This window comes from Eptatretus burgeri, chromosome 3, assembly GCF_056783735.1.
Source record: "Eptatretus burgeri isolate ZD-2024b chromosome 3, Ebu_testis_v1, whole genome shotgun sequence".
Classification (NCBI taxonomy): Eukaryota; Metazoa; Chordata; class Myxini; order Myxiniformes; family Myxinidae; genus Eptatretus; species Eptatretus burgeri.
Genome location: NC_140963.1, coordinates 76,989,730 through 77,017,119, shown reverse-complemented (window position 1 = coordinate 77,017,119; position 27,390 = coordinate 76,989,730). Strand labels below are relative to the sequence as shown.

The 27,390-nt window shown below is 44.5% G+C and overlaps 2 protein-coding genes across 3 annotated transcripts in view; one reads left to right on the top strand and one right to left on the bottom strand.

Annotated features, from left to right (window-relative positions):
- Nucleotides 1-25,424, top strand: part of PRIM1 (DNA primase subunit 1) — a 34,187-nt gene extending 8,763 nt beyond the window's left edge. For both annotated transcript variants that reach the window (XM_085874070.1, XM_085874071.1), the window contains exons 6-12: nucleotides 9,006-9,064; nucleotides 10,099-10,210; nucleotides 11,853-11,933; nucleotides 15,497-15,635; nucleotides 18,805-18,874; nucleotides 19,978-20,069; nucleotides 24,995-25,424. In XM_085874070.1, the coding sequence (XP_085730196.1) occupies nucleotides 9,006-9,064; nucleotides 10,099-10,210; nucleotides 11,853-11,933; nucleotides 15,497-15,635; nucleotides 18,805-18,874; nucleotides 19,978-20,069; nucleotides 24,995-25,149 (708 nt within the window). In that variant the 3' untranslated portion in view covers nucleotides 25,150-25,424. The remainder of the gene's footprint in view (nucleotides 1-9,005; nucleotides 9,065-10,098; nucleotides 10,211-11,852; nucleotides 11,934-15,496; nucleotides 15,636-18,804; nucleotides 18,875-19,977; nucleotides 20,070-24,994) is intronic.
- Nucleotides 25,425-25,680: 256 nt separating this feature from the next.
- LOC147030224 (general transcription factor II-I repeat domain-containing protein 2B-like) lies at nucleotides 25,681-26,586 on the bottom strand. The gene has a single exon (XM_085872171.1). It carries the CDS (start codon nucleotides 26,584-26,586, stop codon nucleotides 25,681-25,683), a length of 906 nt encoding a protein of 301 aa, XP_085728297.1.
- Between the last annotated feature and the right edge of the window lie 804 nt (nucleotides 26,587-27,390).

The following is a 27,390-nucleotide window of genomic DNA, read 5'->3' as shown; positions in this document are numbered from 1 at the left end:
TTTGAGTAACAGGAGGGAAACCACGGGGTAACATCCCTGGGTCAGATTGCGGGAGAGTGTGTCGGAGTGGTGCTGAGGTGTCGTCCACCAGACGGCGGTCTCCTTGGGTTAACCTGAGGCGGTCCGTTCGGGTGGGTGCCTGGAATGTCCTATATCTAAGAGAGGATGATCACCTTTCTCTGTTATCATCTGAGCTCAAGCGTTTGGACATCGGGATTGCAGCTCTCTCTGAGGTTCGGAGACCGGATTGCGGAGAGATAATGGTGGGTGGTTACACCTACTATTGGTCTGGTCGCTCTGATGGTTACCATACCCAAGGATGGTAGCTGTTGCTGTGTCCAATAAGCTGACCCCAATGATAATTGAGGTAACACCGGTCAACGAGCGTATTATGAGAATAAGGATTCGTCACTCCTTAGGTTTCATTTCCCTGGTCTTTGTATATGCTCCGTCTGAGGCGAGTGATCTCACCGTGAAGGACGCATTCTACGCCACGCTCGAGTCTGTGGTTGATCAGTGCCCCAGACGAGATACACTTCTAATCTTAGGGGATTTCAATGCATCAACTGGAACTGATAGGGATGGTTATGAGGTGTGTGTTGGTCCCCATGGGTCAGGAACTATGAACCAGAATAGCACTAAGTTCCTTGACTGCAAGAAGTCATGGACTTAGGGTGGCTGGTTCATGATTTCAGCGCCCATAAGCTCATCGCTGGACTGAGTATCCCAACGCTGGCGGTGTGGCAAAGGAGATTGACCATGTCCTCGTTGACAGTCGCTGGAGGATGATCCAGGACTGCAGGGTCTACCGGAGTGCTCAGTTCCTCAATACTGACCACGGGCTTCTTGTAGCAACTCTAAAGCTGCACCTTAAATCCTGGAGAATGGTACCATCCCAGCCTAGGCTGGATGTTGGCAAGCTCAAGGATGAGAGAGTAGCTGAGGAGTTTGCGAACAGGCTGAGTGGACATTTGGGGTGTCTGGGTGCTTTGGGGGGTCCTGAAGAGTTGTGGAGTGCCTTCAAGACCACCATCCTTGATGTTGCCGGTGGATGTCTTGGAATTCACCGCAGGGCAAAGAAGAATTTTGTCTCTCAAGGGACACTGGATACCATTGACCAGAGTCGCAGGGCCAGGCTGAATGGCAGAGCTGAGCTGTTCAGGGAGCTGAGGCGTAAAACTGTACGTGCACTGAGGGTGGACAAGGAGACCTATGTGTGAGGAATCTGTGAGGGGGTAGAGCATCAACTGTGGACAGGTGATTCTCGTCCCGCTTACAGGGGAATTCGTGCATTGCGTTCATCCAAGCCCATCCCTCGGAGCACTGCAGTTAGAGCAGAGAGTGGTCGGCTCTTGACAGAGGAGTCTGAAGTGAAGGCCCGCTGGGCTGGTTACTTTGAGCGGTTGTACCGGGCTGATCCCCCAGCTGTCGAGTTGGATGTCAAGGGTGTTACAATCCCTGTTGCTGACCCTCGAATCAACTGTGGTCCACCATCGCTTGTGGAAACACGGGCTGCAGTGAACCGGTTGAAACGGGGTAAAGCTCCAGGGATCTGTGGCATCCATGCCGAACTTCTCAAGGCTGGTGGAAATGCTGCACTCGTGTCATTGCATGCAGTTCTCTGCTCTGCCTGGAACACAGGTTTTGTGCTCTGCCTCGGATAATTCTCGATAGGGTTCGCCACCATCTGCTTGAGCACCAGCGTCCAGAGCAGTCAGACTTTACACCAAAGAGGTCAACGATTGACCGTATCCTTGCTCTTCGTGTCCTCACCGAACGCAGACGAGAGTTTCGGCAGGGGCTGCTTGCAGCCTTTGTTGATCTCTGTAAAGCGTTCGATTCAGTAAATCGGGATGCCCTCTGAAGGATTCTTGGTCTTCATGGGGTGCCACCAAAACTGATCGATCTGATGTCTGAACTCTACTCTGGTACTGAGAGTGCTGTGAAGTGTGGTGGTACCATCTCTGACTTATTTCCAGTTATTACTGGAGTTCGTCAGGGGTGTGTACTGGCTCCCACACTTTTCAGCACTTGTATGGACTGCATTTTATGGAGGATGTCGGAAGGATCAAGCTGCGGTGCATCGTTTGGGAATGTCAAGATCTCTGACCTTGATTTCGCAGATGATGCAGTCATCCTTGCGGAGACTTTAGACATCCTTTTGGGGGCCCTCGAGGTGCTGAATGAGGAGTCGGAGCCGCTGGGATTACGGGTTTCTTGGGTCAAAACTAAGATGAAAGCTTTCAATGACATCTTGGATGCTGCTGTCCTGTCTGTGTCTGTTTGTGGTGAGGATGTTGAGGTCATGGAGAGATTCACTTACCTTGGCAGTGATATTCATGTCTCTGCTGGCTGTGAGTGAGAGGTCAATAGACGTCTGGGTCGGGCCTGGGGAGTCATGGATTCACTGGATGATGGGGTGTGGCGCTGCCGGTACCTGTGCGGGAGGACGAAAGTCCGAGTCTTCAGGTCCTTGGTGCTTCCAGTCTTGCTCTATGGATGCGAGACTTGGACTCTGACCAAGGATCTGAGATGGAGACTTAATTCCTTTGGTACCAAGTCTCTTCGGAGAATCCTTGGCTATCGCTGGTCAGATTTTGTGTCCAATGAGCGGTTGCTGAGAGAGACACAGATGACATTTGTTACCCGTATGGTCCGTGAGCGTCAGTTGCGGCTGTATGAACATGTGGCTCGTTTTCCTGACGCTGATCCTGCTCACCAGATTCTCTCAGCGAGGGAGTCTCGTGAGTGGAGGAGGCCAGTGGGCCGACCACGTGCCTCGTGGTTGCAGCACGTTGACCAGCATCTCAAGGAGATGGGGATGGGCCTGGCATCTGCCTGGAGGAAGGCCAGACGGAGGCCCCTGGAGTACCGGCGGAAAGTGGACGCAGCGACGCGCTGTTCTGGCACGTGCTCCCATACCTGACCTGACCTGAGCAACACCTTTGTTTCTCACAGATCTGAATAGATGGTTGCTACAACATTCCGTCTTGAGGTTTGATGGACTGTTCTGCTCAGGATGAAATATTCAGCAAAATGATCGAGAGGATTGCCCAGAGAAGCAGAGAGGTCATCGACATAGACAAAGAGTAAAATCTGTCTGAAAACGCTCCCTTTTGGGAGACCAGCCTCCTGCGAGACATTACGACGCAGAATGCTATCATGAGCAACCAATCGTTTCCCCTCGTAGAGGAAGTCTAACAGCCATTGAAGGAGCAAATAGCTTCAGATATGAGGCTGGGCACCAGCTAGTATTAAAAGCTTGAGTGATGGCTCTGATCTCTTGTTTGTTTTGGTGCATCCATCCGTTTTGGGGTTAGAAGAAGTCACATGTCCATGGTAGGGACATGCTCGGGTGGAAGCCAAACTTGTCATCAGAGATTGGCGAGTTTGAAAATAAATAATTCCTGAAGTGTGCAGCAATGATGGGTTCCATCACTTTAGTTTGCTGAAATTCAGAGAAGGCTGACCGCTCAATAGTTGAGTGACTTAGAACCCTACTTGTGAATAGCAGTGACATTTACAAGTTTCTGAGATGAAGGTAAAGTGCTGCAGAATGGTGCCACATAACAGACCAATTGTGCATTTTGGGTGATAAGCATGAAAATTGGCACAGATGTAGCTTTTAATGTGCTAAACATTTCTAGATATGGGGCCATTTCAGTTTCTTTCCAAGATGGCCGCCAAATTCAAAATGGCCGCCACTGAGTAAAAAACTGCTTTCTGACTTGTTTGTAATATTCAAATGTACTAATTTCATATTTTTCATGCTCTTTAACCATGATATTGCATAGTTAGTTTCTATATTGATGTTTGCATATTTCAACAATGCAACAATTTAAAAAATAGCGCAGAAATCCAAGATGGCCGCCATGCTGAAGCAGTTGAGGAGATCAACCTCCATATCTTTCACAGTGTTATCATGAGACTCAACTATGTCTTTCACATGACTGAGCCACCTATAAAGCAACAAGAAATAAGCATATAGGCACAAACAGTGCGACAGTTCAGTGTTCACATTCGCAATAATCTACTAGTATTCGAAATATAAATAACTATAAGTGTTGGCAGATGCACAATAAGCGAGGTCCTACTACTAGAACACATTGAACTCACCTGGCATTGTCCTGCAGTGCTGTATACATTCCTTCATATGAAGCAGGCGGGAGAACCGAAACTTCTGGTACTGTTGGTTCCTTTGTATGTCGGGAAGCCGGTGGTATGCTGGTGTATTCCTCTGGCAATTCTGATAAGGTGTTCTCTTTAGACTCACTTTGCCATAGGATCTCTGTGTCTCTCTCTACTCCATGGACATCGTTGTTCGGGTGCTGAAAGAGGGATATTCCTGTGCCATGATATGCCCCTTGAGCGGTCGTGGAAGTAGGATTGTGGTCTATGTTATCAACTGCACCTGTGGAGAAAGACCATGGCGTAAGTTTGCTGGACAAACAACATGTTCTGCTTCATATCTTGCACAAACGTCATTACCCAAATCCTTGGAAATGGTAAGTACTCTGTCATGTGATACGGAGAGCCCAAGGTCATACATTCTGTCAATTAACTCGCGCTTTCTTGTCCTGGCATGGATGAGCAGTCCGACGTACATAGGCAGGGATGTCTCACGATCCACACTGTGGTAGTGAGAGGTGGATCCTTCATGACGTCGAATTATGACATGTTGGCGTATAAGCTGCGAGACAGTTAGTATCACCTGGGTATCAGTGGCATTGCTTGATTACTGCACTATGTCTGATCCACCTATTATCATCCCAACGAGGGTCGTCAGAGACTTAGAAACTGATTGGTGCTGACACTCCTTGGAGAATTTCCCCATAAATACAGACTTTTCAAGCTTCAGAATGTCCGTACGAACGATTTCAGCTGCCTTTGCCAACACGATAGCCTCCTCGTCAAAGTCACTTTCAAATGCCCTCTTTAGTGCCAGTCCGATGTCATCCTGAAAAGCAAGAATAACATTCCTGCCTTGCTTTGGGCTTGTAAGTCTGGTATGTTGGCTAATATTCGTTCTTTCAATCTGGTTGAGTGTTGTCGAGTAGACGTGTCTGCTCCCAGGTCATTTGGTCTTGAAGTGTACATCTGATTTAAATCTGCTAGTTTGAACACCGGTGCTACGTCATTCTCCATGCTTTCTGCACGACAGTCTTCAATTTTCGAAAGCAGCTCCGCCAGGACAATGCCGTGCAGTTGTTTATCAGAAGAACTTTCTCCATTGTCAGAGCAATTCACTGACTCTGCTTTCTTGTAGAGTGTTTTTAAGCAATTGCTGTGGCACATTGCATCTTGGGACATCATATCTCCAGTGCTCAATTTGGCAACTAACATATGGTCTCGCACAATTTCTGCACATCGCCGAACATTTCTGTCTGGTTTCTCCGTCGATGCCTTTTGGAGTTTATCTGATTTTTCACCACAAAAGAAGCAAGTGTCTTGCGATGTTCTGGCTGCACCACCACTGCTGTAGCGAGTGACTTTCTTTTTTGGCGAGTCACTGTTGGTTTCACACTCATCTCTTTTCCTGTTTTCTACCCGTTGAAGTTTGGTATTGTTGTACTTATCCTTGCATTTTCTTTGTGCCATTTATCTGCATTCGACTTTAGAGTTGAAGCAACTCCTGTTCCATTGTATAAACCTTGATAAGTTTATATTATCTGGAAGACTCTGAAGCTCTTTGAATCTTATCAAATTACCTGCAAGATTATCATAAAGTGTACCAAAGTCAATATCAGTCCTCTTTCAATCAGCTGGGCATCACAGTGGTTCTTTTGATATCTCTTGACACAAAATGCATTTTGTCCAATCTATCGGCCATGATGATGATTCAGATGTTGAAGGAGTTTCTGGACGTTGTCTGGGGTCTAAATTCTAGAAGAATTTAGCCATTGTTGGTATTTTGATTACGACACCACCACCACAGCTTCTACAACTAACAACAGCATGCACTGTGATATGGAGACACTGATCTGAAAGAAGAAGATGAAGGATGAATGAATGCGTGCGATATACACAGATTAACTGGAAGAACGTTAACTGTGATGCATGGTACAATTACCACATTACACGTTCATATGTTTGTCACCATTTTATCATGTAGCAGCCATTTTGAATTTGAAGGCAATCTTGGTTAAGAAATAAAGAACATGTGAAACGTAAGGTAAAAGTTAGTGACATTTCACATTTCTGGTCAATTTTCCAACCAATCATAGGAAATATATTAATTTATATGGTTGTATCGGTAATTTCGCTCATGGTGGCGGTCATTTTCAAAATGACCGCCATCTTGGAAAAAATTCAGTTGGCCCCATATCTAATGTTGTTCAATAGGTAAAACACCACAACTGTGCAAAGTTTCATGCTTATCACAAAAAGTGCACAATACTTCCACCATTCTGTAGCACTAGTAGGAGACCATCTGAAAAAGACTTGTGGAATAGCAAGGAAAGAGGAGTGGATACAACACCTAAAGCAAAGTTGAAAGATAGCAAAACATTCCACCTGGAATAATGATGCAATATCAAATTTTGAGTTGAAAAAAAATCTTCGGTTTTGACATTCTCTTTAAATCCACCACTGCCCCCCCCCCCCCAAGATATGAATTGGGGTTCAAATCAAAAAAAAAGTTTTATATATTCTATGCGTCCCCCAATCTTGATTTCATATCCACTAAAATGTGCCCGTAAATGCATATTTTGGTATTTGACCTTTTGACCCCACCCAGGATCCCAGGGATCGGGACCAAAACTGACACTGCTCTCACACCTTCTTGCCATGTGGTGATCACAATTACCAAGATTGTGAATTTCTGCACAACCATTTATGAGGAGATAGCATGACGGATGGACAGACAGACATGATTACAAATATCCCCCCGTTTTTTTTTAGGTTCTCTGGAATTGGAATTCCAGATATGGTTTTGTCATCGTGGACCGTCTGTCTATCTATGTCTGTCTGTCCGTCCGTCCATCTCCTATTTCGACTTCTCTGGCCAAACCGCTGGCTGATCCGGCTGAAATTTGGCAGCAACGTTACGCTTCTGACTGGTGTCGGGGATTGCAAAGCTCATTTCCGGTCACTTGACTTTAAGTCGGTCAAAATGGCCGACAAAGTAAATTTCTTTAAAAATCTTATTCTCCAGACCCACCAGTCAGAATGCCACCAAATTTGGGTGATAACATTAGGCCAGGGCCCAGGCTGGGCGTGCTCTGGCTTTCAAAAGGAATTAGCCACTGTGGCTAATCCAGGTATAGAATGATTAGCCACAGTAGAAAGGAAATAGCCACATATTTTATTCAAAAGTTTTTTTTTTTAGCAATATGAAATAATAAGTTAATTTTAAGGCAGATGTGTGAGTTGGATGAGTGAGTTGGATTGTTCAGATTGGTTGGATGAGTGAGTTTGACGTGTGAGATTGGTTGAATGAACGACCATCAGGGGAGGTGGTGATTGTGAGGGATGGTGGTGGTGATGGTGTGTGTGTGTGTGTGTGTGTGTGTGTGTGTGTGTGTGTGTGTGTGTGTGTGTGTGTGTGTGTGTGTGTGTGTGTGTGTGTGTGTGTGTGTGTGTGTGTGTGTGTGTGTGTGTGTGTGGTCGTTGTGCCCGTTGTGCCTTTAGTAGGTGGTAGTAGGGGATGGGGGTGGTTGTGGACCAGGATTGGACCAACCTCATGCCAGTCAAACTCACTCATCCAACCAATGTCACACATCAAACTCACTCATACAACCAATCTCACCCTTCAACTTCACTCATCCAACCAACCAAAGTCACCCATCAAACTCTCTCATCCAAACAAACTCATCCTACTACAAGTACTACTACTGATTGTGTCAAAACTCACCTGGTAACCACTGATCCAACGAAGCATGTAGCGCCGAGTAGCGCCGAATCAATGCGAATAATTCCGGAAAAAAAAAATTTCAAAAAAATTAAAATAAAATTTTGAGACGAGAATCATGGGAATCATGCGTAATTTGGGTCGATTTTTTGTTTTGTTTTTTTTTTTTTGTTAGTAGAAACTAGTTTAAAACTACTAAAGTTAGTATATATAAGCTTGTACAAAATCACGCCTGATTCCCGTTATCAAAACATACAAAATGGCGGCCGTCTCAACGAAGATTGAATTCTGTGCTAAAATCACCCAAAATTCGTCTAAAACTGGTAAAAAAAAAACAAAAAAACCCACTAAAACATGGATTAGCCACAGTGGCTAATGGGTGGTTTACAATATTAGCCCCAGGTAAGGGGGATTCGCCCTGTGTCTACGTGGCGAGTGGCAGCGCACACCCAGCCAGGTAAGCTACAGGTCCAGTGGTCGTATCTTTTTCTTTTTTTTTAAAGAGGGAGGGGGGGGGTATAATTAATTACACCAAAGCATTAACAGTTGGTGTAAATCCTCATCAATAGCACCTGCTTATTGTCATAACTAGAACATGCCCGTACATGCGTAGCCGTACGTGCAAAAAAGAAAAAAATAAATATAAACGTTCAAACGGCGAGCCGGAAATAACCACATGGGCCGTTCCTTCGCTCTCGCGTGCCTGTATGTGCAAACCAAAAAAAAAAAAAATTTTTCAAACAACCACACAGTCTGTTTCTTCGCTCTCATAAACGACGACTGGATTGGGGCATTGTATTTATCTATAAATGCGCATACGGAATCGAGAAATTATTAGAATACAGTAAGTCATCACTATTCGGAAGTCCGTACGTTGTAACCCGTAATGGGGAACGCAGCTGAGGATCTCTTCCCCAATGGCCACGCCGACGCAGCAACGTGTCCTGTCATTGGTTGGTAAATAAATGGAACACACCTGGAATACTGTGGAATCTTTCTTCTCTTTTTGACGTTGAGCGCGTGGTCTTCTCTTTTTGTCTTCAAGTGGATTGTTGTTTGTCTGATTGTCCCAAGCCAAGTGTTGTTTATTTTTAAGGAAGCTGGAATCTATCTTGATTAATTGATTTGTTTGTTTACACCTTTCATCTGATTTTAGGGCGGTGAGGGGAGTATCAAGAAAGTTAATTTGAGTGACCCTGTTCACCCATCCATTCAGTAAGTACCACAGTATTTCCCATTGCTTTTGAACACCCTCCTTTACAGTACCACAATTGCATCCTTCTTTACATTCAGCATACAATCTCGTACATTCAATCAGCCTGACTTACAACTTGCTCTTTGCTTTGTTCTCAAGTTACTTGCATTGCTCATTTTGGCTTGAACGGAAATTTTGGTGAAGATCTGTATCCGGATCCGGATCCGATAATTTTTCAAGTGATTCATCACCATTGAGGGATCATGCTAAACTGATGTATAGCTTGATATCTCAAAGCGTTGTGGACGGATTTGGATGAAACTTGGTGGACAGGTTGGGTGTGCGACAAGGAAGAATTTATTCGATTTTGCTGAAGATCCGGATACGAGAATTTTTTGATTTTAAAAGTTATTCTTCACCATCGAGAGAGAGGGCCAAAAACGATATGTAGCATGATATTTCACAAATTTATTGGCCCCGATATGTTCTAACGGATCAGGCATTGCATAGCGGAAGTATGTGCTCTACCGAGTGCCCTTCTAGTTTCTGGATGTTTTTGGCCACTCTGGCTTTGAACGTCTCTGGATTTTCTGATCATTTTTAGTTTTCCATGGCGCTGACAGAGCATGATCACCTCCATGTTTGTCTGTGCTGGTGTTGATCGTTGTGTTGTTAACACGTAAAGTTTGGGAGTGAGGCCTGTCGCGATGTTGATGTTTCCATCACGCGTCAGCTTCTCCTTGCCTCATACGGTGGTTAGTATACCTCGATCAACATTCATGTTGATTCGTTTCATTGTTTTAGAGCATAAATTGACTCGACCAATGGTCCCATTGTAGGATTTGCCTTATGTGCTGATGTCACTTTTAGTTGGATACATTTCTCCTGCGATTCTAATGCAGAATCTGACAGGCTCAGAATTAAATATTTTCCAGGAACTTTGACACACTGACCCCAACATCACTTTCTGCAAACAGGCAATTGTTTTGTTTTATTTCTTGAACATTTTTGTTTGTCCTTTATCGATGAGAGTGGTGGTTTTCCTTTTCTGCAGGGAATCGCTAAAGTTGATGAAAAATGATTTCGAAGATTACGCGCTGGTGAAACAAGATTTCCTTGGAAACGAGAAGAAACGTGAAAAAGTCCTGGCTTTGATGCCTGATGATATCTTTTTTTTTTTTCTTTTTTTTTCAAAAAAAGAAACTTCACATATGACCTTTGACTGCCTAATACCGTGTGTCGGAAAATCTTCTTTGGTGCAGCAGTTAATGTTCTCCACCAGGCGTTTACCTACAGCTCGTTGGCCACCTTACCCCCGTGTTGAAAAAAAACTCCAAAAACAAATTGCTTCCTGGAAGAATATTTTGCTGACATTTGGCACTTGGATAAATAGGCATAAATCTTTAATTTTTATTCCGATTTATTAATGGTATTGTACGGTGGCAAATGAGGTTAATCGCTTCCACAATATTTGCATCAAGGGAAGCGACGGTTTCTCCCTGTTGAGGAAACATCAGTTTGTACCTCCTGAGCTGTTAACATTGTTGAAATGGCATGGTTTTGTGTTGATTGGTTTATAGCTGTCATGTTGACATTAACGAGTAATTTGTTATTAAAAACTGACCATGAAACAGGCAGACTAGTGCTGAGAACCAAAATGCAGTTAATCCCACAATGATTGTGGGTGTATCGGTCTTCAGCATTCTTTGAAAGACGTACCAGAACAGGATGGACAAGTATGTGTGTGATTAAAATAGTCATGAAAAACAAACTACCCTTGTGTGTGAAAACGCAAGTTTGCCATCAGTGTGAAACCATCCATGATGTAAGTCGGTGAAACACAAATGTGTCAAAACTGATCGCCACGTAAAGATCCACTGGAAAAGGGGTCATTTCGGCATCATAATAATTTTAAACAAAGACAGGAAGAAAAGCCAATGTAACGGTCATTTTGGCCACGATATTAAAAAAAATTGAACTGGGCTGGACACATGGCGAGAAGAACGGACGGCCAATTCCACCAGGCAACTTAGAGAAGGACCCGGAATAAACGGAAGAAGATCAAAGATGAGATGGAGAAATGAAATAGGAAAATTTGCTGGACGAACAATGGCCAGAATGACAGAGAACCGAAGCGAATGGACCCGTGTTGGGGAGCCTCCATACTGCAATGCATTGGAATTGGTGAGTCGAGATGAAGGTATCCTATTATTGGACAACATTTAAATGTGAACGTCGCATCACTGCAATGGACATCATAGCTCAGCCCATGAAATGCCAATTCTTCCAGAGTAACAGACAAACTGGTGCAAGTTTATCTTAATTCTGCAGACTCGTTATAAGTATTAAGTGTGTGTGTGTGTGTGTGTGTGTGTGTGTGTGTGTGTGTGTGTGTGTGTGTGTGTGTGTGTGTGTGTGTGTGTGTGTGTGTGTGTGTGTGTGTGTGTGTGTGTGTGTGTGTGTGTGTGTGTGTGTGTCTGAACTATATGTTTTTATTTTCTTGCAATAATCAAAATCTGTTCAAAGATGACTCATTTTAACCTTAATGAGAGTGTTCTCTATTTTTCCATTTGTTCCGTCGTAGAAACTTCTGGCAATCCCTTGATTTACGAGACCAAGGATTACAATTTTCATTCATGTTTCCTTATTTTGTTAATGATACTCACCAATAGGCAAGCATTTCTGGCTGTGTGCACATCCCTCAACCCCCATGCTTTGTGTGTTGTAACATTTTGTTCATTCCTTTTTGCCGTTTAACCACCCGTCCTCGGACAGCATGGTTGGCCTTGATTTCAGCATGTTATACATCTTCGAACAGACATGAGAAGTGATTTTTCTTCACTGACCAACTCGGTAAATTGCTGGGATCGGCTGAAGTCATGCACACAGGTAAGTACTTCAATAACCCGACGCTGCTCATTTGATTAAATGGTTAAAACACTTCGTACAAGGTTTATAAACAGTTTCTTGTCGACCTGCTTTTGTTCTATTTGTGACGGAAGGAGTTTTATGGTTAGATTGTGGTTTTTCTCCTGCAACCTAATGCTCGTAGAAGATCTGTCACATCTACATAGCTCACGCTCCCATGCCGACAGTATGGGACTTTATATCACACAAACATGGCCGTTAATGTTTGGGGGATGTAACCTCCGTGAACACAGTGGGTACCGCCATCACCATCTCATGGTGGCGCTTTTATCTCCACAGTCATGGGGGCATTTTTCGGGAGACATTTATCTCCCCCATTGGATGCCAACCCATGGGGTTTGTCTATACCCCATCCTCTAAGACTCTAAGTGCTGAGCATCAAGTGAGGAAGCAGCACGTACCATTTTTAGTCTTTGCTACGATTCAGCCAGGGTCAGAGTCAAACCTCTGGCTTCCCAGACTCTGAGAGGATGCTCCAACAATAAAACCACTGAGTCAGGTTCAAAAAGACGTATTCGGTCAGTTTTTGAAATAATGAACAAATTTCACCGATTGATGTGACGGCACAAATCTGTTGTGTGCGTGCGTCCTGATGTATTTCACAACTTGCCACCAACTTGCAATTCCGGCAAGATCTCTGATTATTAGATTAACCGGATCTAGCTGCCAGCAAAGGGCGATTGTGTTTGTTTTCATCGTAGCCCGGCAGCCTTGGCTCTATCGATTTCCTCCTAATGCTGCGCTTGGTTTGTTTGCTCTCCAAAGGAAGTGCCCGTATCAGCCAAACCATGTGTCTGTCATCGCAGTCCTCGTGTGGACACTGTCTTGCGTTACAAGGCTGTGTTACGTTTTGACTTGTAAACTGGCCATTTATTGCCTGGTGTAAATGAGCAGGAATGCTCAAGAAGAGAAAATGCCTGTGTTTAAACATGCTCCTGTTTGAATTGTCTGTCTGCACATTTAACCACCAGGACTTATTTTATGTTTTTTTTATTCTTTATTAACTGTTTAGATTGGTTCATTGATTGTACATATATCAAAACATACTTATGCCCTTCCTTCCCCTTCAAAATGTGAAAAATAAATAAATAGTTTTCTGTTTCATTTACATGATGATTTTTTTTATGAGGACCCGGTTTTCAAATTACGCTGTGAATGAAAACTGAAACAGGACTCTGCTGTGTTACAATGTCTCTAAATTCCATTGTTATCCCATAAATACTGCAAAAAAAAAATATGATTGTACAAATGTCACGCACGACTTGCGGACACATAACTTAACCTTCATTGCTTGGCTGCGGCACATCCCTCATTACCTGGCTTTGAGTTGTTCAGGTGGTCTGGAATTGCAATAATGATGTAGTGAACTTTGATCTTTTTCTTAAATACTGTATTCAAGTGAGCCGTAGCTCTGAAGAAGGAAGCAACCCATCAGTGCACCACAAAAACCAATGCCAAACAACACCGAGGACACACAAAACAAACGCCGAAGGATGACGTCTGAGAAAATGAAGAGCTTGGCATGGCTCTGACATACGAGGTGTGTTCAAAAAGTATCCAACCTTAATTTTTCGTGCGTAAACAAATGAAGCCAGGGAGGCGTGGTTTGGTGCACGTATGTAGGCGATCCTAATCCATATGCGTGAATATTTTCCCGCCTGCAGAAGCTGTCAGTCGCCGACAGACCGCCGATGAGTGAGGAAGTGTAAGTGAGCACCGTCGGATTTTCGTTTTTGACAAAATGATGGAAAAACTTGAACAACGCTACTGCGTCAAATTTTGTGTAAAACTTGGCGATTCCCAAGTGGAACGAAGCAATGGGCACCACAGAGATAAAAGAGTGGTACAACCGCTTCAAAGATGGTCGCACATCAGTGGAAAGTGAAGCACGTTCTGGTAGGCCCTCAACATCCCGAAACGAGATAGTCATTGACCAAGTGAGGACCCTGCTGATGCAGGATCGTCGAATCGCGATCAGAGAACTTGCAGACGAGGCGGGCGTCAGCATTGGATCCGTTCATTCCATTGTGACTGAGGATTTGGGCTGAAGGAGAATCTCAGCGAAGTTCGTGCCAAAGCTGCTAACGATCGAGCAGAAGCAACTCCGTTTGGAGATCGCACAGGACATGCTGGAGACTGTGAACAGCGATCCCAACTTCTTCAACACAGTGATCACTGGCGATGAGACCACAGTGATCCGTCATTTTGTCAAAAACGAAAATCCCACGGCACTCACTTACACTTCCTCACTCATCGACGGTCTGTCGGCGACTGACAGCTTCTGCAGGCGGGAAAATATTCACGCGTACGGATTAGGATCGCCTACATACGTGCACCAAACCACGCCTCCCTAGCTTCATTTGTTTACGCACGAAAAATTAAGGTTGGGTACTTTTTGAACACACCTCGTATTTAACATAACATAAATTGAACTTGGCAGCCATACTTAACATAAAAACCTTCAAAAATATTCTTCTCCGAAACGGCTGAACAGATCGAGGTGAAACTTTACAGGTATGATCGCCTATCTATGAGGAACAAAAATGTCTCCACCTCTGTCGTCATCGGTCACATGGTTTGGCAGCGATTATTTTTTTTGATGAATAAACCTTGAGAATAAATCTTCTCCAGAACGGCTTGACATTGAGGGGAAACTTCACCCATAAGTTCCCCAAGCCTTGGAGATACCAGGGTTTTCACGAATAATTAATCTGTCATGTGGTCTGGCAGCCATTATAGATTTAACGAAAATCTTAAAAAAAAAATTATTTCTCTTGAACCGCTTCATCAATCGATGTGAAACTTTAAAATTATGATTTAGTAGCCATGGGGAATATATCTTTTAAATTTCAAACTTATTGAACGCATGGTCTGGCAGCCGTAATTATTTAATATTTTGATTCTGGGTTCAGGGTTTTAAATCAAACTTGGTAGAAGTATGTATAATGATGTAATAATTTGGACGGAGGCATATGTCGACTTGGGCTGTATTTTTTAACTTTGGCTGTATACCGAGTATATCCCATGAATCATTTTAAACGCTTGCGGGCACTCCCGCCCTCCGGGTGCAAGTACCCTTCTCGGACCACCTTCAGTGGGCAATGTGCTTTGGCACAGTCTTGGAAAGGCACTTCATAATTTTTGTCATTTTTGAAAGAAATGATATTGGTCACAACATATCCTCCTCCATATCATGAAATAAAGAGGATTTGTAACACCGGCTACCATCAAAGGTGGCGCGATTTCCACCACATGTCAATTTTGGAGTTTTGGTGACATTTCCACGTTTTCTGCGTTCCAGTGAGATTCTCAGAATTTGGAGACATTGTCCAGTGATTTGTGTTGACTTGTTAAAATCGTCATTTTACACAGTATAGCACTAACAGCAGACCTGAAATGTGTGGATTGTCCCATCCAAAGTCTTGATTTGAAGTCTTCATAATTAATCTGTTTTTGTAAATGATTCGCTGCAGTCAACGTGAGGCAGTCTTCTTTGTTGATGACGTTTTTCATTCGACTTCTAGGCGAAGAGGGCCCCTGACAAGTGGAGACATGTGCACGAGGAGGTGATGCTGCAGTTCTGCTATCCACGGCTGGATGTGAATGTCAGTAAAGGTGTAAACCACCTCCTCAAAAGTCCCTTCTGTGTTCATCCCAAAACAGGTACGTTTATGGCTTTCAATATTCCGTTAATAATCTTTACAGTCATACATAAATTGGCTCCTATTTATATACTGTATTCCACCTCATTGTACTTTCACCCCTGAAAGGAAGCTACGGTCCAACACCAGGAATCTCTTGGCTGTTCCCCTCAATGAGGTGAACACTCTTGGTGATTGAGCACCCCTCGGTTTTGTTCCTCCATTTTAAAACCTGCGTTACATCATCAGCCAAAGTTTTAAAGTCACTTTTAAAATGTTGTATTTTTATGGTTATTTTCTCTTAATTGAGGAAGGAATTAAGGCTTTATTTGAGGCTGGAGGAGGAACTGCAACTGTGAACATGATTGGTAAGGCCAGGCAGAAAAAAAAATCACAGGGTGGTGGTTGTTCCTCATATTTTGTTATTGCTATTCATTGTAAAGTGCATTGAGATTTTGTTTGAAATGAGAAGTGCTATCTTACTTTCATGGAGCAAACGCGGATGGTGCCGGAACTCCAAAATTGACGTGGCGGAAATAGCGCCACCTTTGTTGGTAGCCAGTTATTACAATTTATTTTCCTTTATCTGATGATATTGGAGTATGATATGTTGTGATTAATAAAATTTCTTTCAAAAATGACAAAAATTATAAAGTGCATTTCCAGGAATGTTGCCGCAGCACATTGTCCATCGAAGGTGGGCCAACAAATTCCCGTTGGTATTATAAAATTATCAATTCATTGATTGGATTTGTGTGCAGAGACAGACAGAGACAGACAGAGACAGACAGAGACAGAGGAGATTGGGACCATACTCTGTGCAGAGTGTTGGTGCTGCCTAAGCAGTCTCCTTGGCTATTGGGCACAATCCTGGACGGGCCGCCACTCCGACACAGTGTACCAGAATGCTGGCACTCATTTTGCCGACCTCGGAAGGATGATAGGCTGAGTTAACCCCACCTGGTATTAATTCAACAGCTGAGCAGGATTTGAACTCAGGACCCTAGGATCCAAAGCGCACAACCTGAACCATTAAGCCAACACCAGGCATATGTGTGCAACTTGGTCTGCAGGAGGTTAAAAGACAAAAAGTGGAAAGATTTCCTCGCCGATTGTGGTGTACTGTAGGAAGATCATACCATGAATGTAATTTTCGATAATTTATTGTCCGTTGTAAGTGTTAGAAATAAGAAAAATCTCTCCAGGCTGACAGCAAGTCGTGCGTGTGTCCTGGATTCGGTTAATCATCTCCCGAGTTAGTAAAGTGTAATCGAACTTCTTGTGCATTCCCGAACATGTTACTTTGTGTGTGCTCCATGAGGAATTTTGGGAATCTTTACGACCTTTTCCTCTTGCTCTTTTAAAAATTTTTTTTTTATATTTCTGACCGATGTGCTCTTTTATGTCCACGATACAGCAGTTTGAGAATGAATAGCTTGCTGATTTATCTCAATTCTACAACTCGGAAATGAAATAATTCAGCAGCTTGGAAATGAGGTGTCATTTCAAAATGACAAGTCAATTCGTTTTCCTCATGGTTAATTGTTGGTCGAAATGTACGTGGACATTTGGTGCCATGTTGGAGATGTATGACATAACGTAATGCAAGCAGTATAATGAGCCGAAGTGAAATCGGACACAAACCCACATGTTTGCAGTTTTTGTTTCCTCTCTGCAACGAAAGGCGATGCTCATGAACGGTGGCAGGTTATTTTGACTGGGCGGAAGGGAAGAAGCAGACAAAAATACAGACACACACTGCATTGTGCACTTGAGAGGTACAGAGGGGAAAGGGTTCGGGGTGATCATCGAGTGGTGGGACAGCTTGGGAGTGTGTCTGAGACACATATGAGGTGGAGACAGGCAGCAGTCTTGAGTTAAAACAAAAAGTAAAAGGGAACATGACAATGGAGACAAAGTTGGTTCAACAGATCAGAGAAAAGTGGGATAAAGGCTGAAATTGAGCATCAAGCTTAGGTATATGGAAGATAAGATGTAGGTGAAAGAACAGGCTTGATTGTGGGGGGGGGGTTGGTTTTGTTGGGGGAGGTGGTTCAGGGGGCTGGGAATGGGCACAAGGAAGAAAGAGCAGGTGGAGCGAGATTAGAAGAGACGCCATGGAGGACCGAAATGCCACCAAGCACTAACTTCAGTGATGAGCAGATCATGAGACATGAGATGCCACCTATCATGAGACTCGGCCTTCTTTTGAAAAATTCCAATAACCCGAAGAGTCTTTTATTTGACTTCCACAAGGTGAGGGAAATAGGAAACAGCTGCACAAGCCCAGAATGGACATACGCCATCGAACTTTAGTGGAAGTCCTTGGACTTCATAACGATCTGGGGATCTTGCTTGGAATGGACTTCGCTCTGTGGCGAATACCAAGGCGTTTTCCAGCCTTGGAGCCCAGCTTGGAGGTTTGATCGACCTCAGGCAGAGTATTGCTGATCGACCTCAGGCAGAGTATTGCTGATCGACCTGGGAACTCCACAGACTGAATCTCTACTGGGAGTTTCCTGGAGAAGTATCTCTGACATGTTGATGCATAATGAGGACTTCATCATCAAGGCAGTTAACAGGTTCAGAAACTGAACTCTAATGAAATAGCACAAACGTGTTGTTTTTATGCCCACGCTTTTTGAAAAAAAACAAACAAACGGGGGGGGGGTATTGTAATCGGCTCTGTCTGTTTGTGTGTCTGTCTGTCCGTCCGTCCGTCACGCTATCTCCTCATAAACGGTTGTGCAGAAATTCACAAACTTGGTAGTTATGATCACCCCATGGCAAGAACGTGTGAGAGTAGTATCATTTTAAACTCTGCCCCCCAAGGGTGGTGTCAAAAGGTCAAATACCAAAAAATGCAATTACGGGCACATTTTGAAACATTTTTTTTTTAATGAAACTTTGTACGTACAATAAACATTGGGGGATTTCACCCCCGGTCACAGGGTTCAAAATGGGAAAAAAAATTTTTTACTCCAAATTTAATATTGGGCCATTCCCGGTGGAATGTTTTGCCATCTTTCAGCTTTGCTTTCGGTGGGAAGTGTGGGGATTTGCGATGACGTGCCATCGACTTTGCTCTAGTTATTATTTGAAGGATTTTAAGTGATAGCATTGATGAACATGCTTTGAAATTCACCTCATTGCGTCCTTTTAATGTCCTATCTGTGGATCGGGGTGTGCAGGACGAGTGTGTGTTCCAATTGATCTGAACAAGGTTGAAGATTTTGATCCATTCAATGTTCCCACAATCAGGTCTGTGTGTCCGGTTTTCTGTCTGCCTATGAATTTGCATTCTGTTTATCTTCTCCTCTTTAATATGTCAGACCTGCTTTTCATTTTCTTAAGTGTCGACGACTGATGGAGGACTCCGTACGTGCAGAGTCCTGTACGTACGGAGTCGTCCGTAGTCGTAGGCACTTACATCGAAGCAATGGAGAGGGAAGATTGTAATTGGACTTGCATTGAGGCGATTCATTATTTGGAAGTTAGTCACCCAGATGTTCTTTAAGTCGTTTAATGCAATGACAATCACAAGGTGACATGGGTCTGGACTATGTGGCGGATGATGCATACTTCAAACACCATCTCTTCTTGAGTACCAGGTCCTTGTGGCTCTCGCATGCAGTCGAAGTCCGTTCGTACCGATCCTGCACTCGTCTTATTTTAATTGCAAGTGAGAAGGTTTGATTACATGCAGCCTTACCAATACTGATGAGCAGTTCTTCTGCAATTTCCCATGTAGTAATCTGTTGAATCTCCCAAATTATGCGTCCAACAAGTTGAATGTTTACTTGAGTGCCAGCAGTTGGTTGCACAGGAGAACGTATGCAATCGCTCACCAATTTGTGGATATTTTTGAACTCGCTGCACCATTTAAACAAAACTACATGAATTTCATTCTCACATTTCACAGATAGGCTCCTGTGAATTTCAGGTTTGATGCTCTCCATCACAAGGAACATACTCACAGCACCTTTATTAAACAGCACACTTGACTGTTGGCCGCCATCCTGGTTTTACCCAGAATTATTTGACGAGCGTTGGCCACTTCTTGTATTTCTTGCTCAGAGTACACAACAGCAAAATACAAACTATCAGCATTGTACTCCATGTTATACAATATGAAGGTCCACCTCAATCTTGAATGCCTTTGTCCATTACAGTGGTGCCATAGCTCTGGGGAGTGGGGGCATAAGACATTTAAAATCTTTATCTATTTGTTGTTGTTGTTGTTGGAGAGGGTTGTCATTTTTTCCAAAAAATGGAGAAGGGTCTTCTGTTTATTTTGTTTAAAATATGGAAAGATTTGTTTTTGCTTACTTTTGCAATGTTTGACTCCCTGACTTCATTTACAGCCAACTATGTTGGGAGCTGGACCATTTACCTGAGGTGGTTGATGCGCAAGCTGTGCAGGTCACAGAAGAAGGCCAGAAGCGCCGTCGCAAAGGTGAGGTTTCGTCCAGTGACGCAGATCGCTGTTACATCCGGTACCTTTGTGTAATCCTCGGACATGTATGGTTGGAGCGTGGCATAATGGTTCGGGCATCCATTTCGAGGCTGCAAGGTCGGTGGTTTGAACCCCGGATGAGTTCGGTCCTGCAGTTTAGGAGTGCGTACAAGTCGAACAAACGAACGAACAAACAGACACGTCTCCAAATTATCATGTGACTGGCAGTTTACACACCCTCTGGGTGCTGCTCCGGCGCATGCTCCCATACCTGACCTGACCTGGGTGGATGGAGTATGTCAGTTATTTGCTGAATAAAGTATATGCTGTAAATGAAACCTGTTGGATGTTTGTGTGGTGTAAGTTTTTGCATTATATCGCATGAAAATGATAAATCTTTTTTTTTGATCGATTTAAAACATTAACATGCATGAATCCCAGGAAATAAATGAGGCAGGGAATCCCTGGATGGTCCTCCGATGAAACATCCGCTCTCTATCGGAGCGTAATACCCCCTCCCTCTGGTGGGGGGCAGGAAAATACTTGCACTATGCCACATGTACAGTGCAAAATCGAAAGTCATCTGCACAGTTGACTTGTAATACCGTCTTCCACCACCACCACCGGGTGGCGCTGTACATTATATATCAAAGTAATAAGGATAACCATGAAACAGGCAATAACCACGTACTTAATAGACACATACACTCACTATTCCCATTAAAGTGTATGAATGATCTGCGCATCCAAACCCTGTGGGCCTATGCGGCGATAGCGAGATGGAGTGGCCACTTCCACGTACATTGTACGTGTGGTTATATGATGGTATGTGACACTTGGTCAGTAAACTCACACATCAACAATACTGGAACTAAAAATACAAACAAACCATTGAGTTATCCTTTATGCCTTCCTATATATTGTTGCAGTTGCCAGGTCCAAAACCTGACAAACCACTGTCAAAGTGGTCACACCAGTTTGGACATTCCAAGCAGGGTCACAGGCCTGTTTGCCATGCTACCCCACTTTGGTGGAATGGCTGAGCTGATTAAGTGATGTGCTGGCACTGTCTCATGCCCAACAACCAGATGGAAATATTACTGTTCATGCTGGGTGCCAATTGCCCGAACGTAATCTGTCCTTTAGTCGACGTGTATAACTCCTGTAATTAGCAATCAAGACATTTGAATATTCAAGAAACCAAGTGGATTTGTATTTGTGTACTTACAAGCAAAGGGTGGGAACACAGAAAGAAGCAATACAATTTTTTTCAACCTCAAAACTCAAATGTGCCTCTTAGTCAACAAACGAATGGCAGATCCTTAATTATCTAAGCATTTAACAGGCCCCATTCACACCTCATTAGATAGACCAGAGAATCAGACTAGACTGATAATACCACTTGCTGCCCCTCAACTGGACACAGCTTAGTCTCAGGTGGAGACACGGCCTTGCAGGGAAAACAGTTTGTACCGCAGACACGGAGCCGGGACGAGGGAGTGGGGGGAGTGGGCGCAGCCTCCAGTGGGGGTGTGGTAACAGGCTGCAGCACGCAGATGTGTCGTCCCGTGGAGAAAACACCTTTGTTTATTGTGCAGCTTCCCCAGTGCGGTCTCCTGGTTTCCCCCTCTTTTATATTCTCTGCCCCCATCCATAGCTCTGATGCTACGAGCCAAACCCTGTCCAGCTGCCATTTGCCCGGGGCCCAGTTTGTGGGCAGGCAATCCACCCCGACCTTTCACCTAGTTATGATGATGTATGGGTAGAGCTTGAGTTCAGAAGTGAGAATGTGCCACACAGGTGAAGCTGAGATTGCCAGTTTTTGGGAATGCTGACAGTGGGATTTACTTGGACTTTCGATAGCAGAATTTCTCACAAGATCAATGTTCACTTTGTCCTTGGTAACACTTGATGGGTGGCCATTGTTGCCTTTATTTTGATTTTTCATGCTTGCATGTGTTTATATGTGCTCCACAAACTGCTGAATGCTCCCATTGGAAGGTCCATTATGGGTGTGAACATTGTTATACTGACAGTATCGTCGGCACACCTGCACATAGAATTTTGTCTCAAACCACAAAGTCACTATTTTCACATTTTGTTCCACTGTGAACAACAGAGTTGATGTAGGGTCCGACTGACGACTTGTTATAAATGGCACACCACCACCAACTCCACCACCACCACCACCACCACCATAACCTGCAAGAGAGAAGGGTATAGCATTAGAAAAGACAATATTAGGCTGCTCAAATCATCCACTTTTTTTGAAACAATATATGTATATATGTAAATATATATATATATATATATATATATATATATATATATATATATATATATATATATATATATATATATATATATATATATATATATATATATATATATATATTGTTGCGGATTCGCGCCCGCCGGCGTGCGGACGGCTACGTAACTCGAATCGCGGCACGTCGCCCACCGGACGGACAATCCAGTCGTGACCCTCTCGGACTAACGCCGGGAACTAGTCACGGGTGGACCTTTCGGTCTCACCGCGATCGTGCCAATCGACCCCCACGTGGGATAGGGTTGCTCGCCAAATTCGACCTACCTAAGTACCCACACGGAGGGTAGACCGGGCGATCGCACCTCGCCGCAGGTCGACTTCGGACACGGGCCACTTTAAGCGACCCGTTCCGTACTATCGGGATAACCGAGCGGTGTTATTCGTCGGCCTCGACGGTTCGATTAATTATCGGGCGTTTTAGCCCACGACCAACCCTTTACGTGAAGCAAGATGGAGATTCAATAGAGGAAAAGACGAAGCGAAGCGGGAAAACAGTTCAACATGAAGCACATTTATTTCGTGATGAACGGAAAGCACACATATACAATTCCACCAAAAGCACATGTAAAAGAAGAAGACAATGCAATATTACACAAAAAGCAAATGCAACAATGCAGATCTAACCGACTACCGGGCACACGGCAACACTTATACAATTTTACTTCACAGACGGCGCCGACAACACATATTCCCAAAGCAAAAGAAAAGAGAACCACCCTCCAGGATGAGGGGGGTAGGCGGGCCTGGGGCCGAGACCGTGTCGGGCCTACCGTCTGATGATGAGACGCAGAGCGGCGGTGGCGCCTCAACTTCGCGGGCCTCGCGGACAGTGTCTGGTAGGGGGTGGGAAAGGGGTTCCCTTTGTCGCACTATCTCAGCGCGGGGGGAAACAGGAGGGGGTTGCTGATGCTCGGGGGAAGGAGGATATCACCCTGTCTCGGGTCCCGCGGCAAGCGTCTCCTCCTCGACCTCGGGCGCGTTGCTGGCCTCTCCCTGTGCGGCTCCCGGCACCGACGCGAGCACCCCCTCGTCCGCCTTCGCCGCCGTCACCTCTCCACAGCTCCGTCTAATCGCCCTCTCCGTCTCCTCTCTTGGCTCGTCCCAACTCTTCACTCTTGACTTCTCCCACTTCTTTCCAGCTCCACCGACGACTCTCTTGAACTCCGCACAACTGTCTTTACTGACGAACGCAGCCGTTTATATAAGCCCCGTGGCTTCGCTCTTTCACCCTTGACCCTTTGCCTCTGACCCTTCACCTCTCTAACTGGCTCCCCATTGGACCGAGGAAAAGTGGGCGTGAATGCTTTTTGATCCATGAATTTGCATATAGCGGCCTCACTCCAACGCCCTGGAGGCGGGGCCAAATCGCCCCAGCTCGCCGATAGGACGGAACAGAAGTGGGCGTGAGTCGTTTTTGATCCGTTTTTCTCGGAAAGTCTGTGATGTTTCTGAACACACTGCTCGGTGCGCGCCCTACACGAGTCCAGTATCGGTGCCCACAAGTGGCGTGGGAATGACGGTGATGCGATGGTGGCGAGTTGTGACGGTAAAGGTCGTGGCTGTTGTTGTGAAGCGGCGTTGTGGTTGGTGGTTGTTGTTGTGAAGCGGCGTTGTGGTTGTTGTTGTGAAGCGGCGTTGTGGTTGGTGGTTGTTGTTGTGAAGCGGCGTTGTGGTTGGTGGTTGTTGTTGTGAAGCGGCGTTGTGGTTGGTGGTTGTTGTTGTGATGGCTGTTGAGACGTGGTTGGTGGTGGTAGTAATGGCGGCTGGTCCAAAATAAAGATAGTAAAAGAAAAACGGCTATCCTGAAGAGTCGCAGCCCGCATGAATGACATTTATTCCCTCTAAACAACGGGTTTGGGCCTAACTACACATATACTTACCGAGATATCTCACCTAAGGGACCTGAATGGTGGTTTGCGAATTTCGTCAACCACAACAATATATATATATATATATATATATATATATATATATATATATATATATATATATATATATATATATATATATATATATATATATATATATATATATATTTACATGTGGTGCATGCTTGGGAGCCTCGAAGGTGCATGTTTCTGTCTGTGCTATCGCTGATGATTCGCCAACAAGCAATGAAACCAGTCCGGCATCTAAAGGGGTGCGTAGCATTTGAATCTCATGTGTACTATTTGTGAATGTCTTTACAGCTGTGGAGGAACTCTGGGAAGGGTTTGAAACAGCAAAGGCCCTCCCCTTGTGTAGCCTTTCAAGGTTGCTTTGTGCAGCTTTCTTGGGCTCAAAGAACATGGGAGGAGTTGGATATATATATATATATATATATATATATATATATATATATATATATATATATATATATATATATATATATATATATATATATAATTTAAGGGGAGTGGGGGGGTTAGTTTTCTTGCAAAAGAAAGGGTATTGGTGTGGGGCGATGGGGTGCAAGTTGAGCTTCAAGCATCCTTTGCAAACTTCCTGGTGGTGATGTTTTACTTGTATTTAAAAATGAAATAAAATAAAAAACCATTGGGAAATGTTTTTTTGGATTGGGGTTCAGTGATGATGTAATACTCCTGATCTCATGCAGATTACAAAAAGACCAGCCTTGCAGCAGCCATTCGAGTTTTTGATTCGTTCCTGGAGGATTTGGAGGCTTCGTGGAGAGGAAGGCTCCTCAGAGAGAGTGGTGAGAGTGCCTGTCCTTTTCATACTTTGATCTCCTTACTGCATACCTTCCTGTGATAGTGACAGTTAATGGACAGAAACAAAACCTATTCGGTGAACGAGGCATTGTCATTTTAGAGCTTAAAATTGGATGAACCTTTTGGAAATTACACAAAAAGGCTTCTGAGGAACACAATAAAAAGCTGAGAAGCTTAATGTTCCACAAAACATCATGGGGTGTTACAAACATCAAGCAGACAATGTGTTGTTGAACCATCATCTTGTACGTTTGGAGTGATGAATAGGACGACGTGGTGAAGTTAGGATCTCTGTCATGTACATTACAGGAGCTTGATGACTGAGTGATATGCAGTACCTATACGTCTAGAAAGTGTACACCCCCTTTCAAATTTTTCACCTTTTGTTGCCTTATAGCAGGCGTCGGCAACCTAAACCAGGCCGCGGGCCACTGGGCCACGTTCGGGCCACCTCGCCGGCCGCACCCCCCTCCCAACCCGAAAAAATAACAAACACACCTAAAAAATCAATGATAATAAATGTAATTGTAAATTGAACCTTAAGACTTGCAGTAATCACAATGTGAAACAATTAATGTGACGGCTGGTGATTCTTTGATGCAGACAGAGAGTCAATGTCCGGCTTGATGGAGGAGGAGGCCAGGAGGAGGACGTCTTGAAGATGAGCATCTGTAAGCTGTGCTCTCGTCTTGTTCTTCGTCAGCTTTATGCGACTGAACAGCTGCTCGCAAGAGTATGTGGACCCGAACAATGAAGCTAAGCACAGGGCCTCCCTAACAAGAGCCGGGAAAGCACGGGAGGCTGAGAGCGAGTGCCAGAACTTCATTGGCGACAAAAGAGCAAACTTTGCGCGGTAGCTCTCTGAGCACTGGAGCTCAATGAGCTCCAGCTGAAGGTCGTCAGCCACATCCACAGAATCCACATCAAAGGGAGCGGAGAATAGCTTGAACTCTTTCTGACAGGCACGCACATCTTTGAAGCATCTCTCGAACTCGCCTCGCAGCTCAGACATGGCAGCGGCGTAGCGACGGCAGGCAGCGGGGGTCGGGCACAGCTCAGCCAATCGGGTGAAGTGAGTGAATTTGTTCTGGTTGAGCTGATGCTCCCACAGGCGAAGTTTGCATTCGAATGCCTTCACGAAGGCGAGGAGGTCAGGTACCAAGACATCTTTACCCTGCAGATGGATGTGCAGCTCGTTTAGATGTCTAGTAATGTCCACCAGGAACCCGAAGTCACACACCCATGCGGGATCCTCAAACTGAAGGACAGGATTGCCCTTCTCCCACAGGAAAGACGCCAGCTCATCCCTCAAGCTGAAGACTTTCTCCAACATCTTTCCTCGGCTGAGCCAACAGACCTCGCAGAAGTCGATCAGGTCGCCGAACTCTGCCTCAGCGTCAGCCAGGAGATCGCGGAACTGTCTGTGGTTGAGAGCACGGGCGCAAACAAAGTTCACCGCCCTGACGACGACAGTCATGACCTCCGTAATGGTCACAGACTTGGTGCACAGAGCCTCCTGGTCCTGGTTAAGTGGACTAGAAGCGAAAATAATTTATTGTGACGTACAGAGACTGTGATATATGTGGAAGAATCATATGTCCACATATGTTAAATTTGCCGTCTGTTCAGAAAACTGTTTCGCGGGCCGCACCTAATGGAAATCCGGACAAGGCGCCGCGAGCCGCACAGGAGGAGCTCGCGGGCCGCATTTGGCCCGCGGGCCGCAGGTTGCCGACCTCGGCCTTATAGCCTGGAATTAAATTACATTAAATCAGACTTTTTCCACCTTTATTTACACATCGTAACCCACAAATTCAACAAATCTCAGAAAATTAATAAAAAGTACAAAACTAGAATATCTTGGTTGAATAAGTGTCCACCCCCCCTCTTATAACAGCAATTGTAAATTAGCTCAGGTATAACCAATCACCGTGAAAATCACACAAGTTAATTGGCCTCCACCTGTGTTAAATTGTTGTGATTCTGATTATTTCAGAATAAAATCAGCTAAAATCAGTTATTCCTGTCGGTTTCTACTACTGGGTAGTGCATTTCACAGCAAAGACACTACCATGAGCACCAAGGAACTTCCAAAAGACATCTGGGATAAAGTTGTGGAAAGGCACAGATCAGGGGATGGGTATAAAAATATTTCAAAGGCTTTGAATATCCCTTGGAGCACAGTCAAGGCAATTATTAAGAAGTGGAAGGCAAAAGGTACCACCAAGACCCTGCCAAGATCAGGCCATCCCTCCAAACTGGATGACCAAGCAAGGAGGAG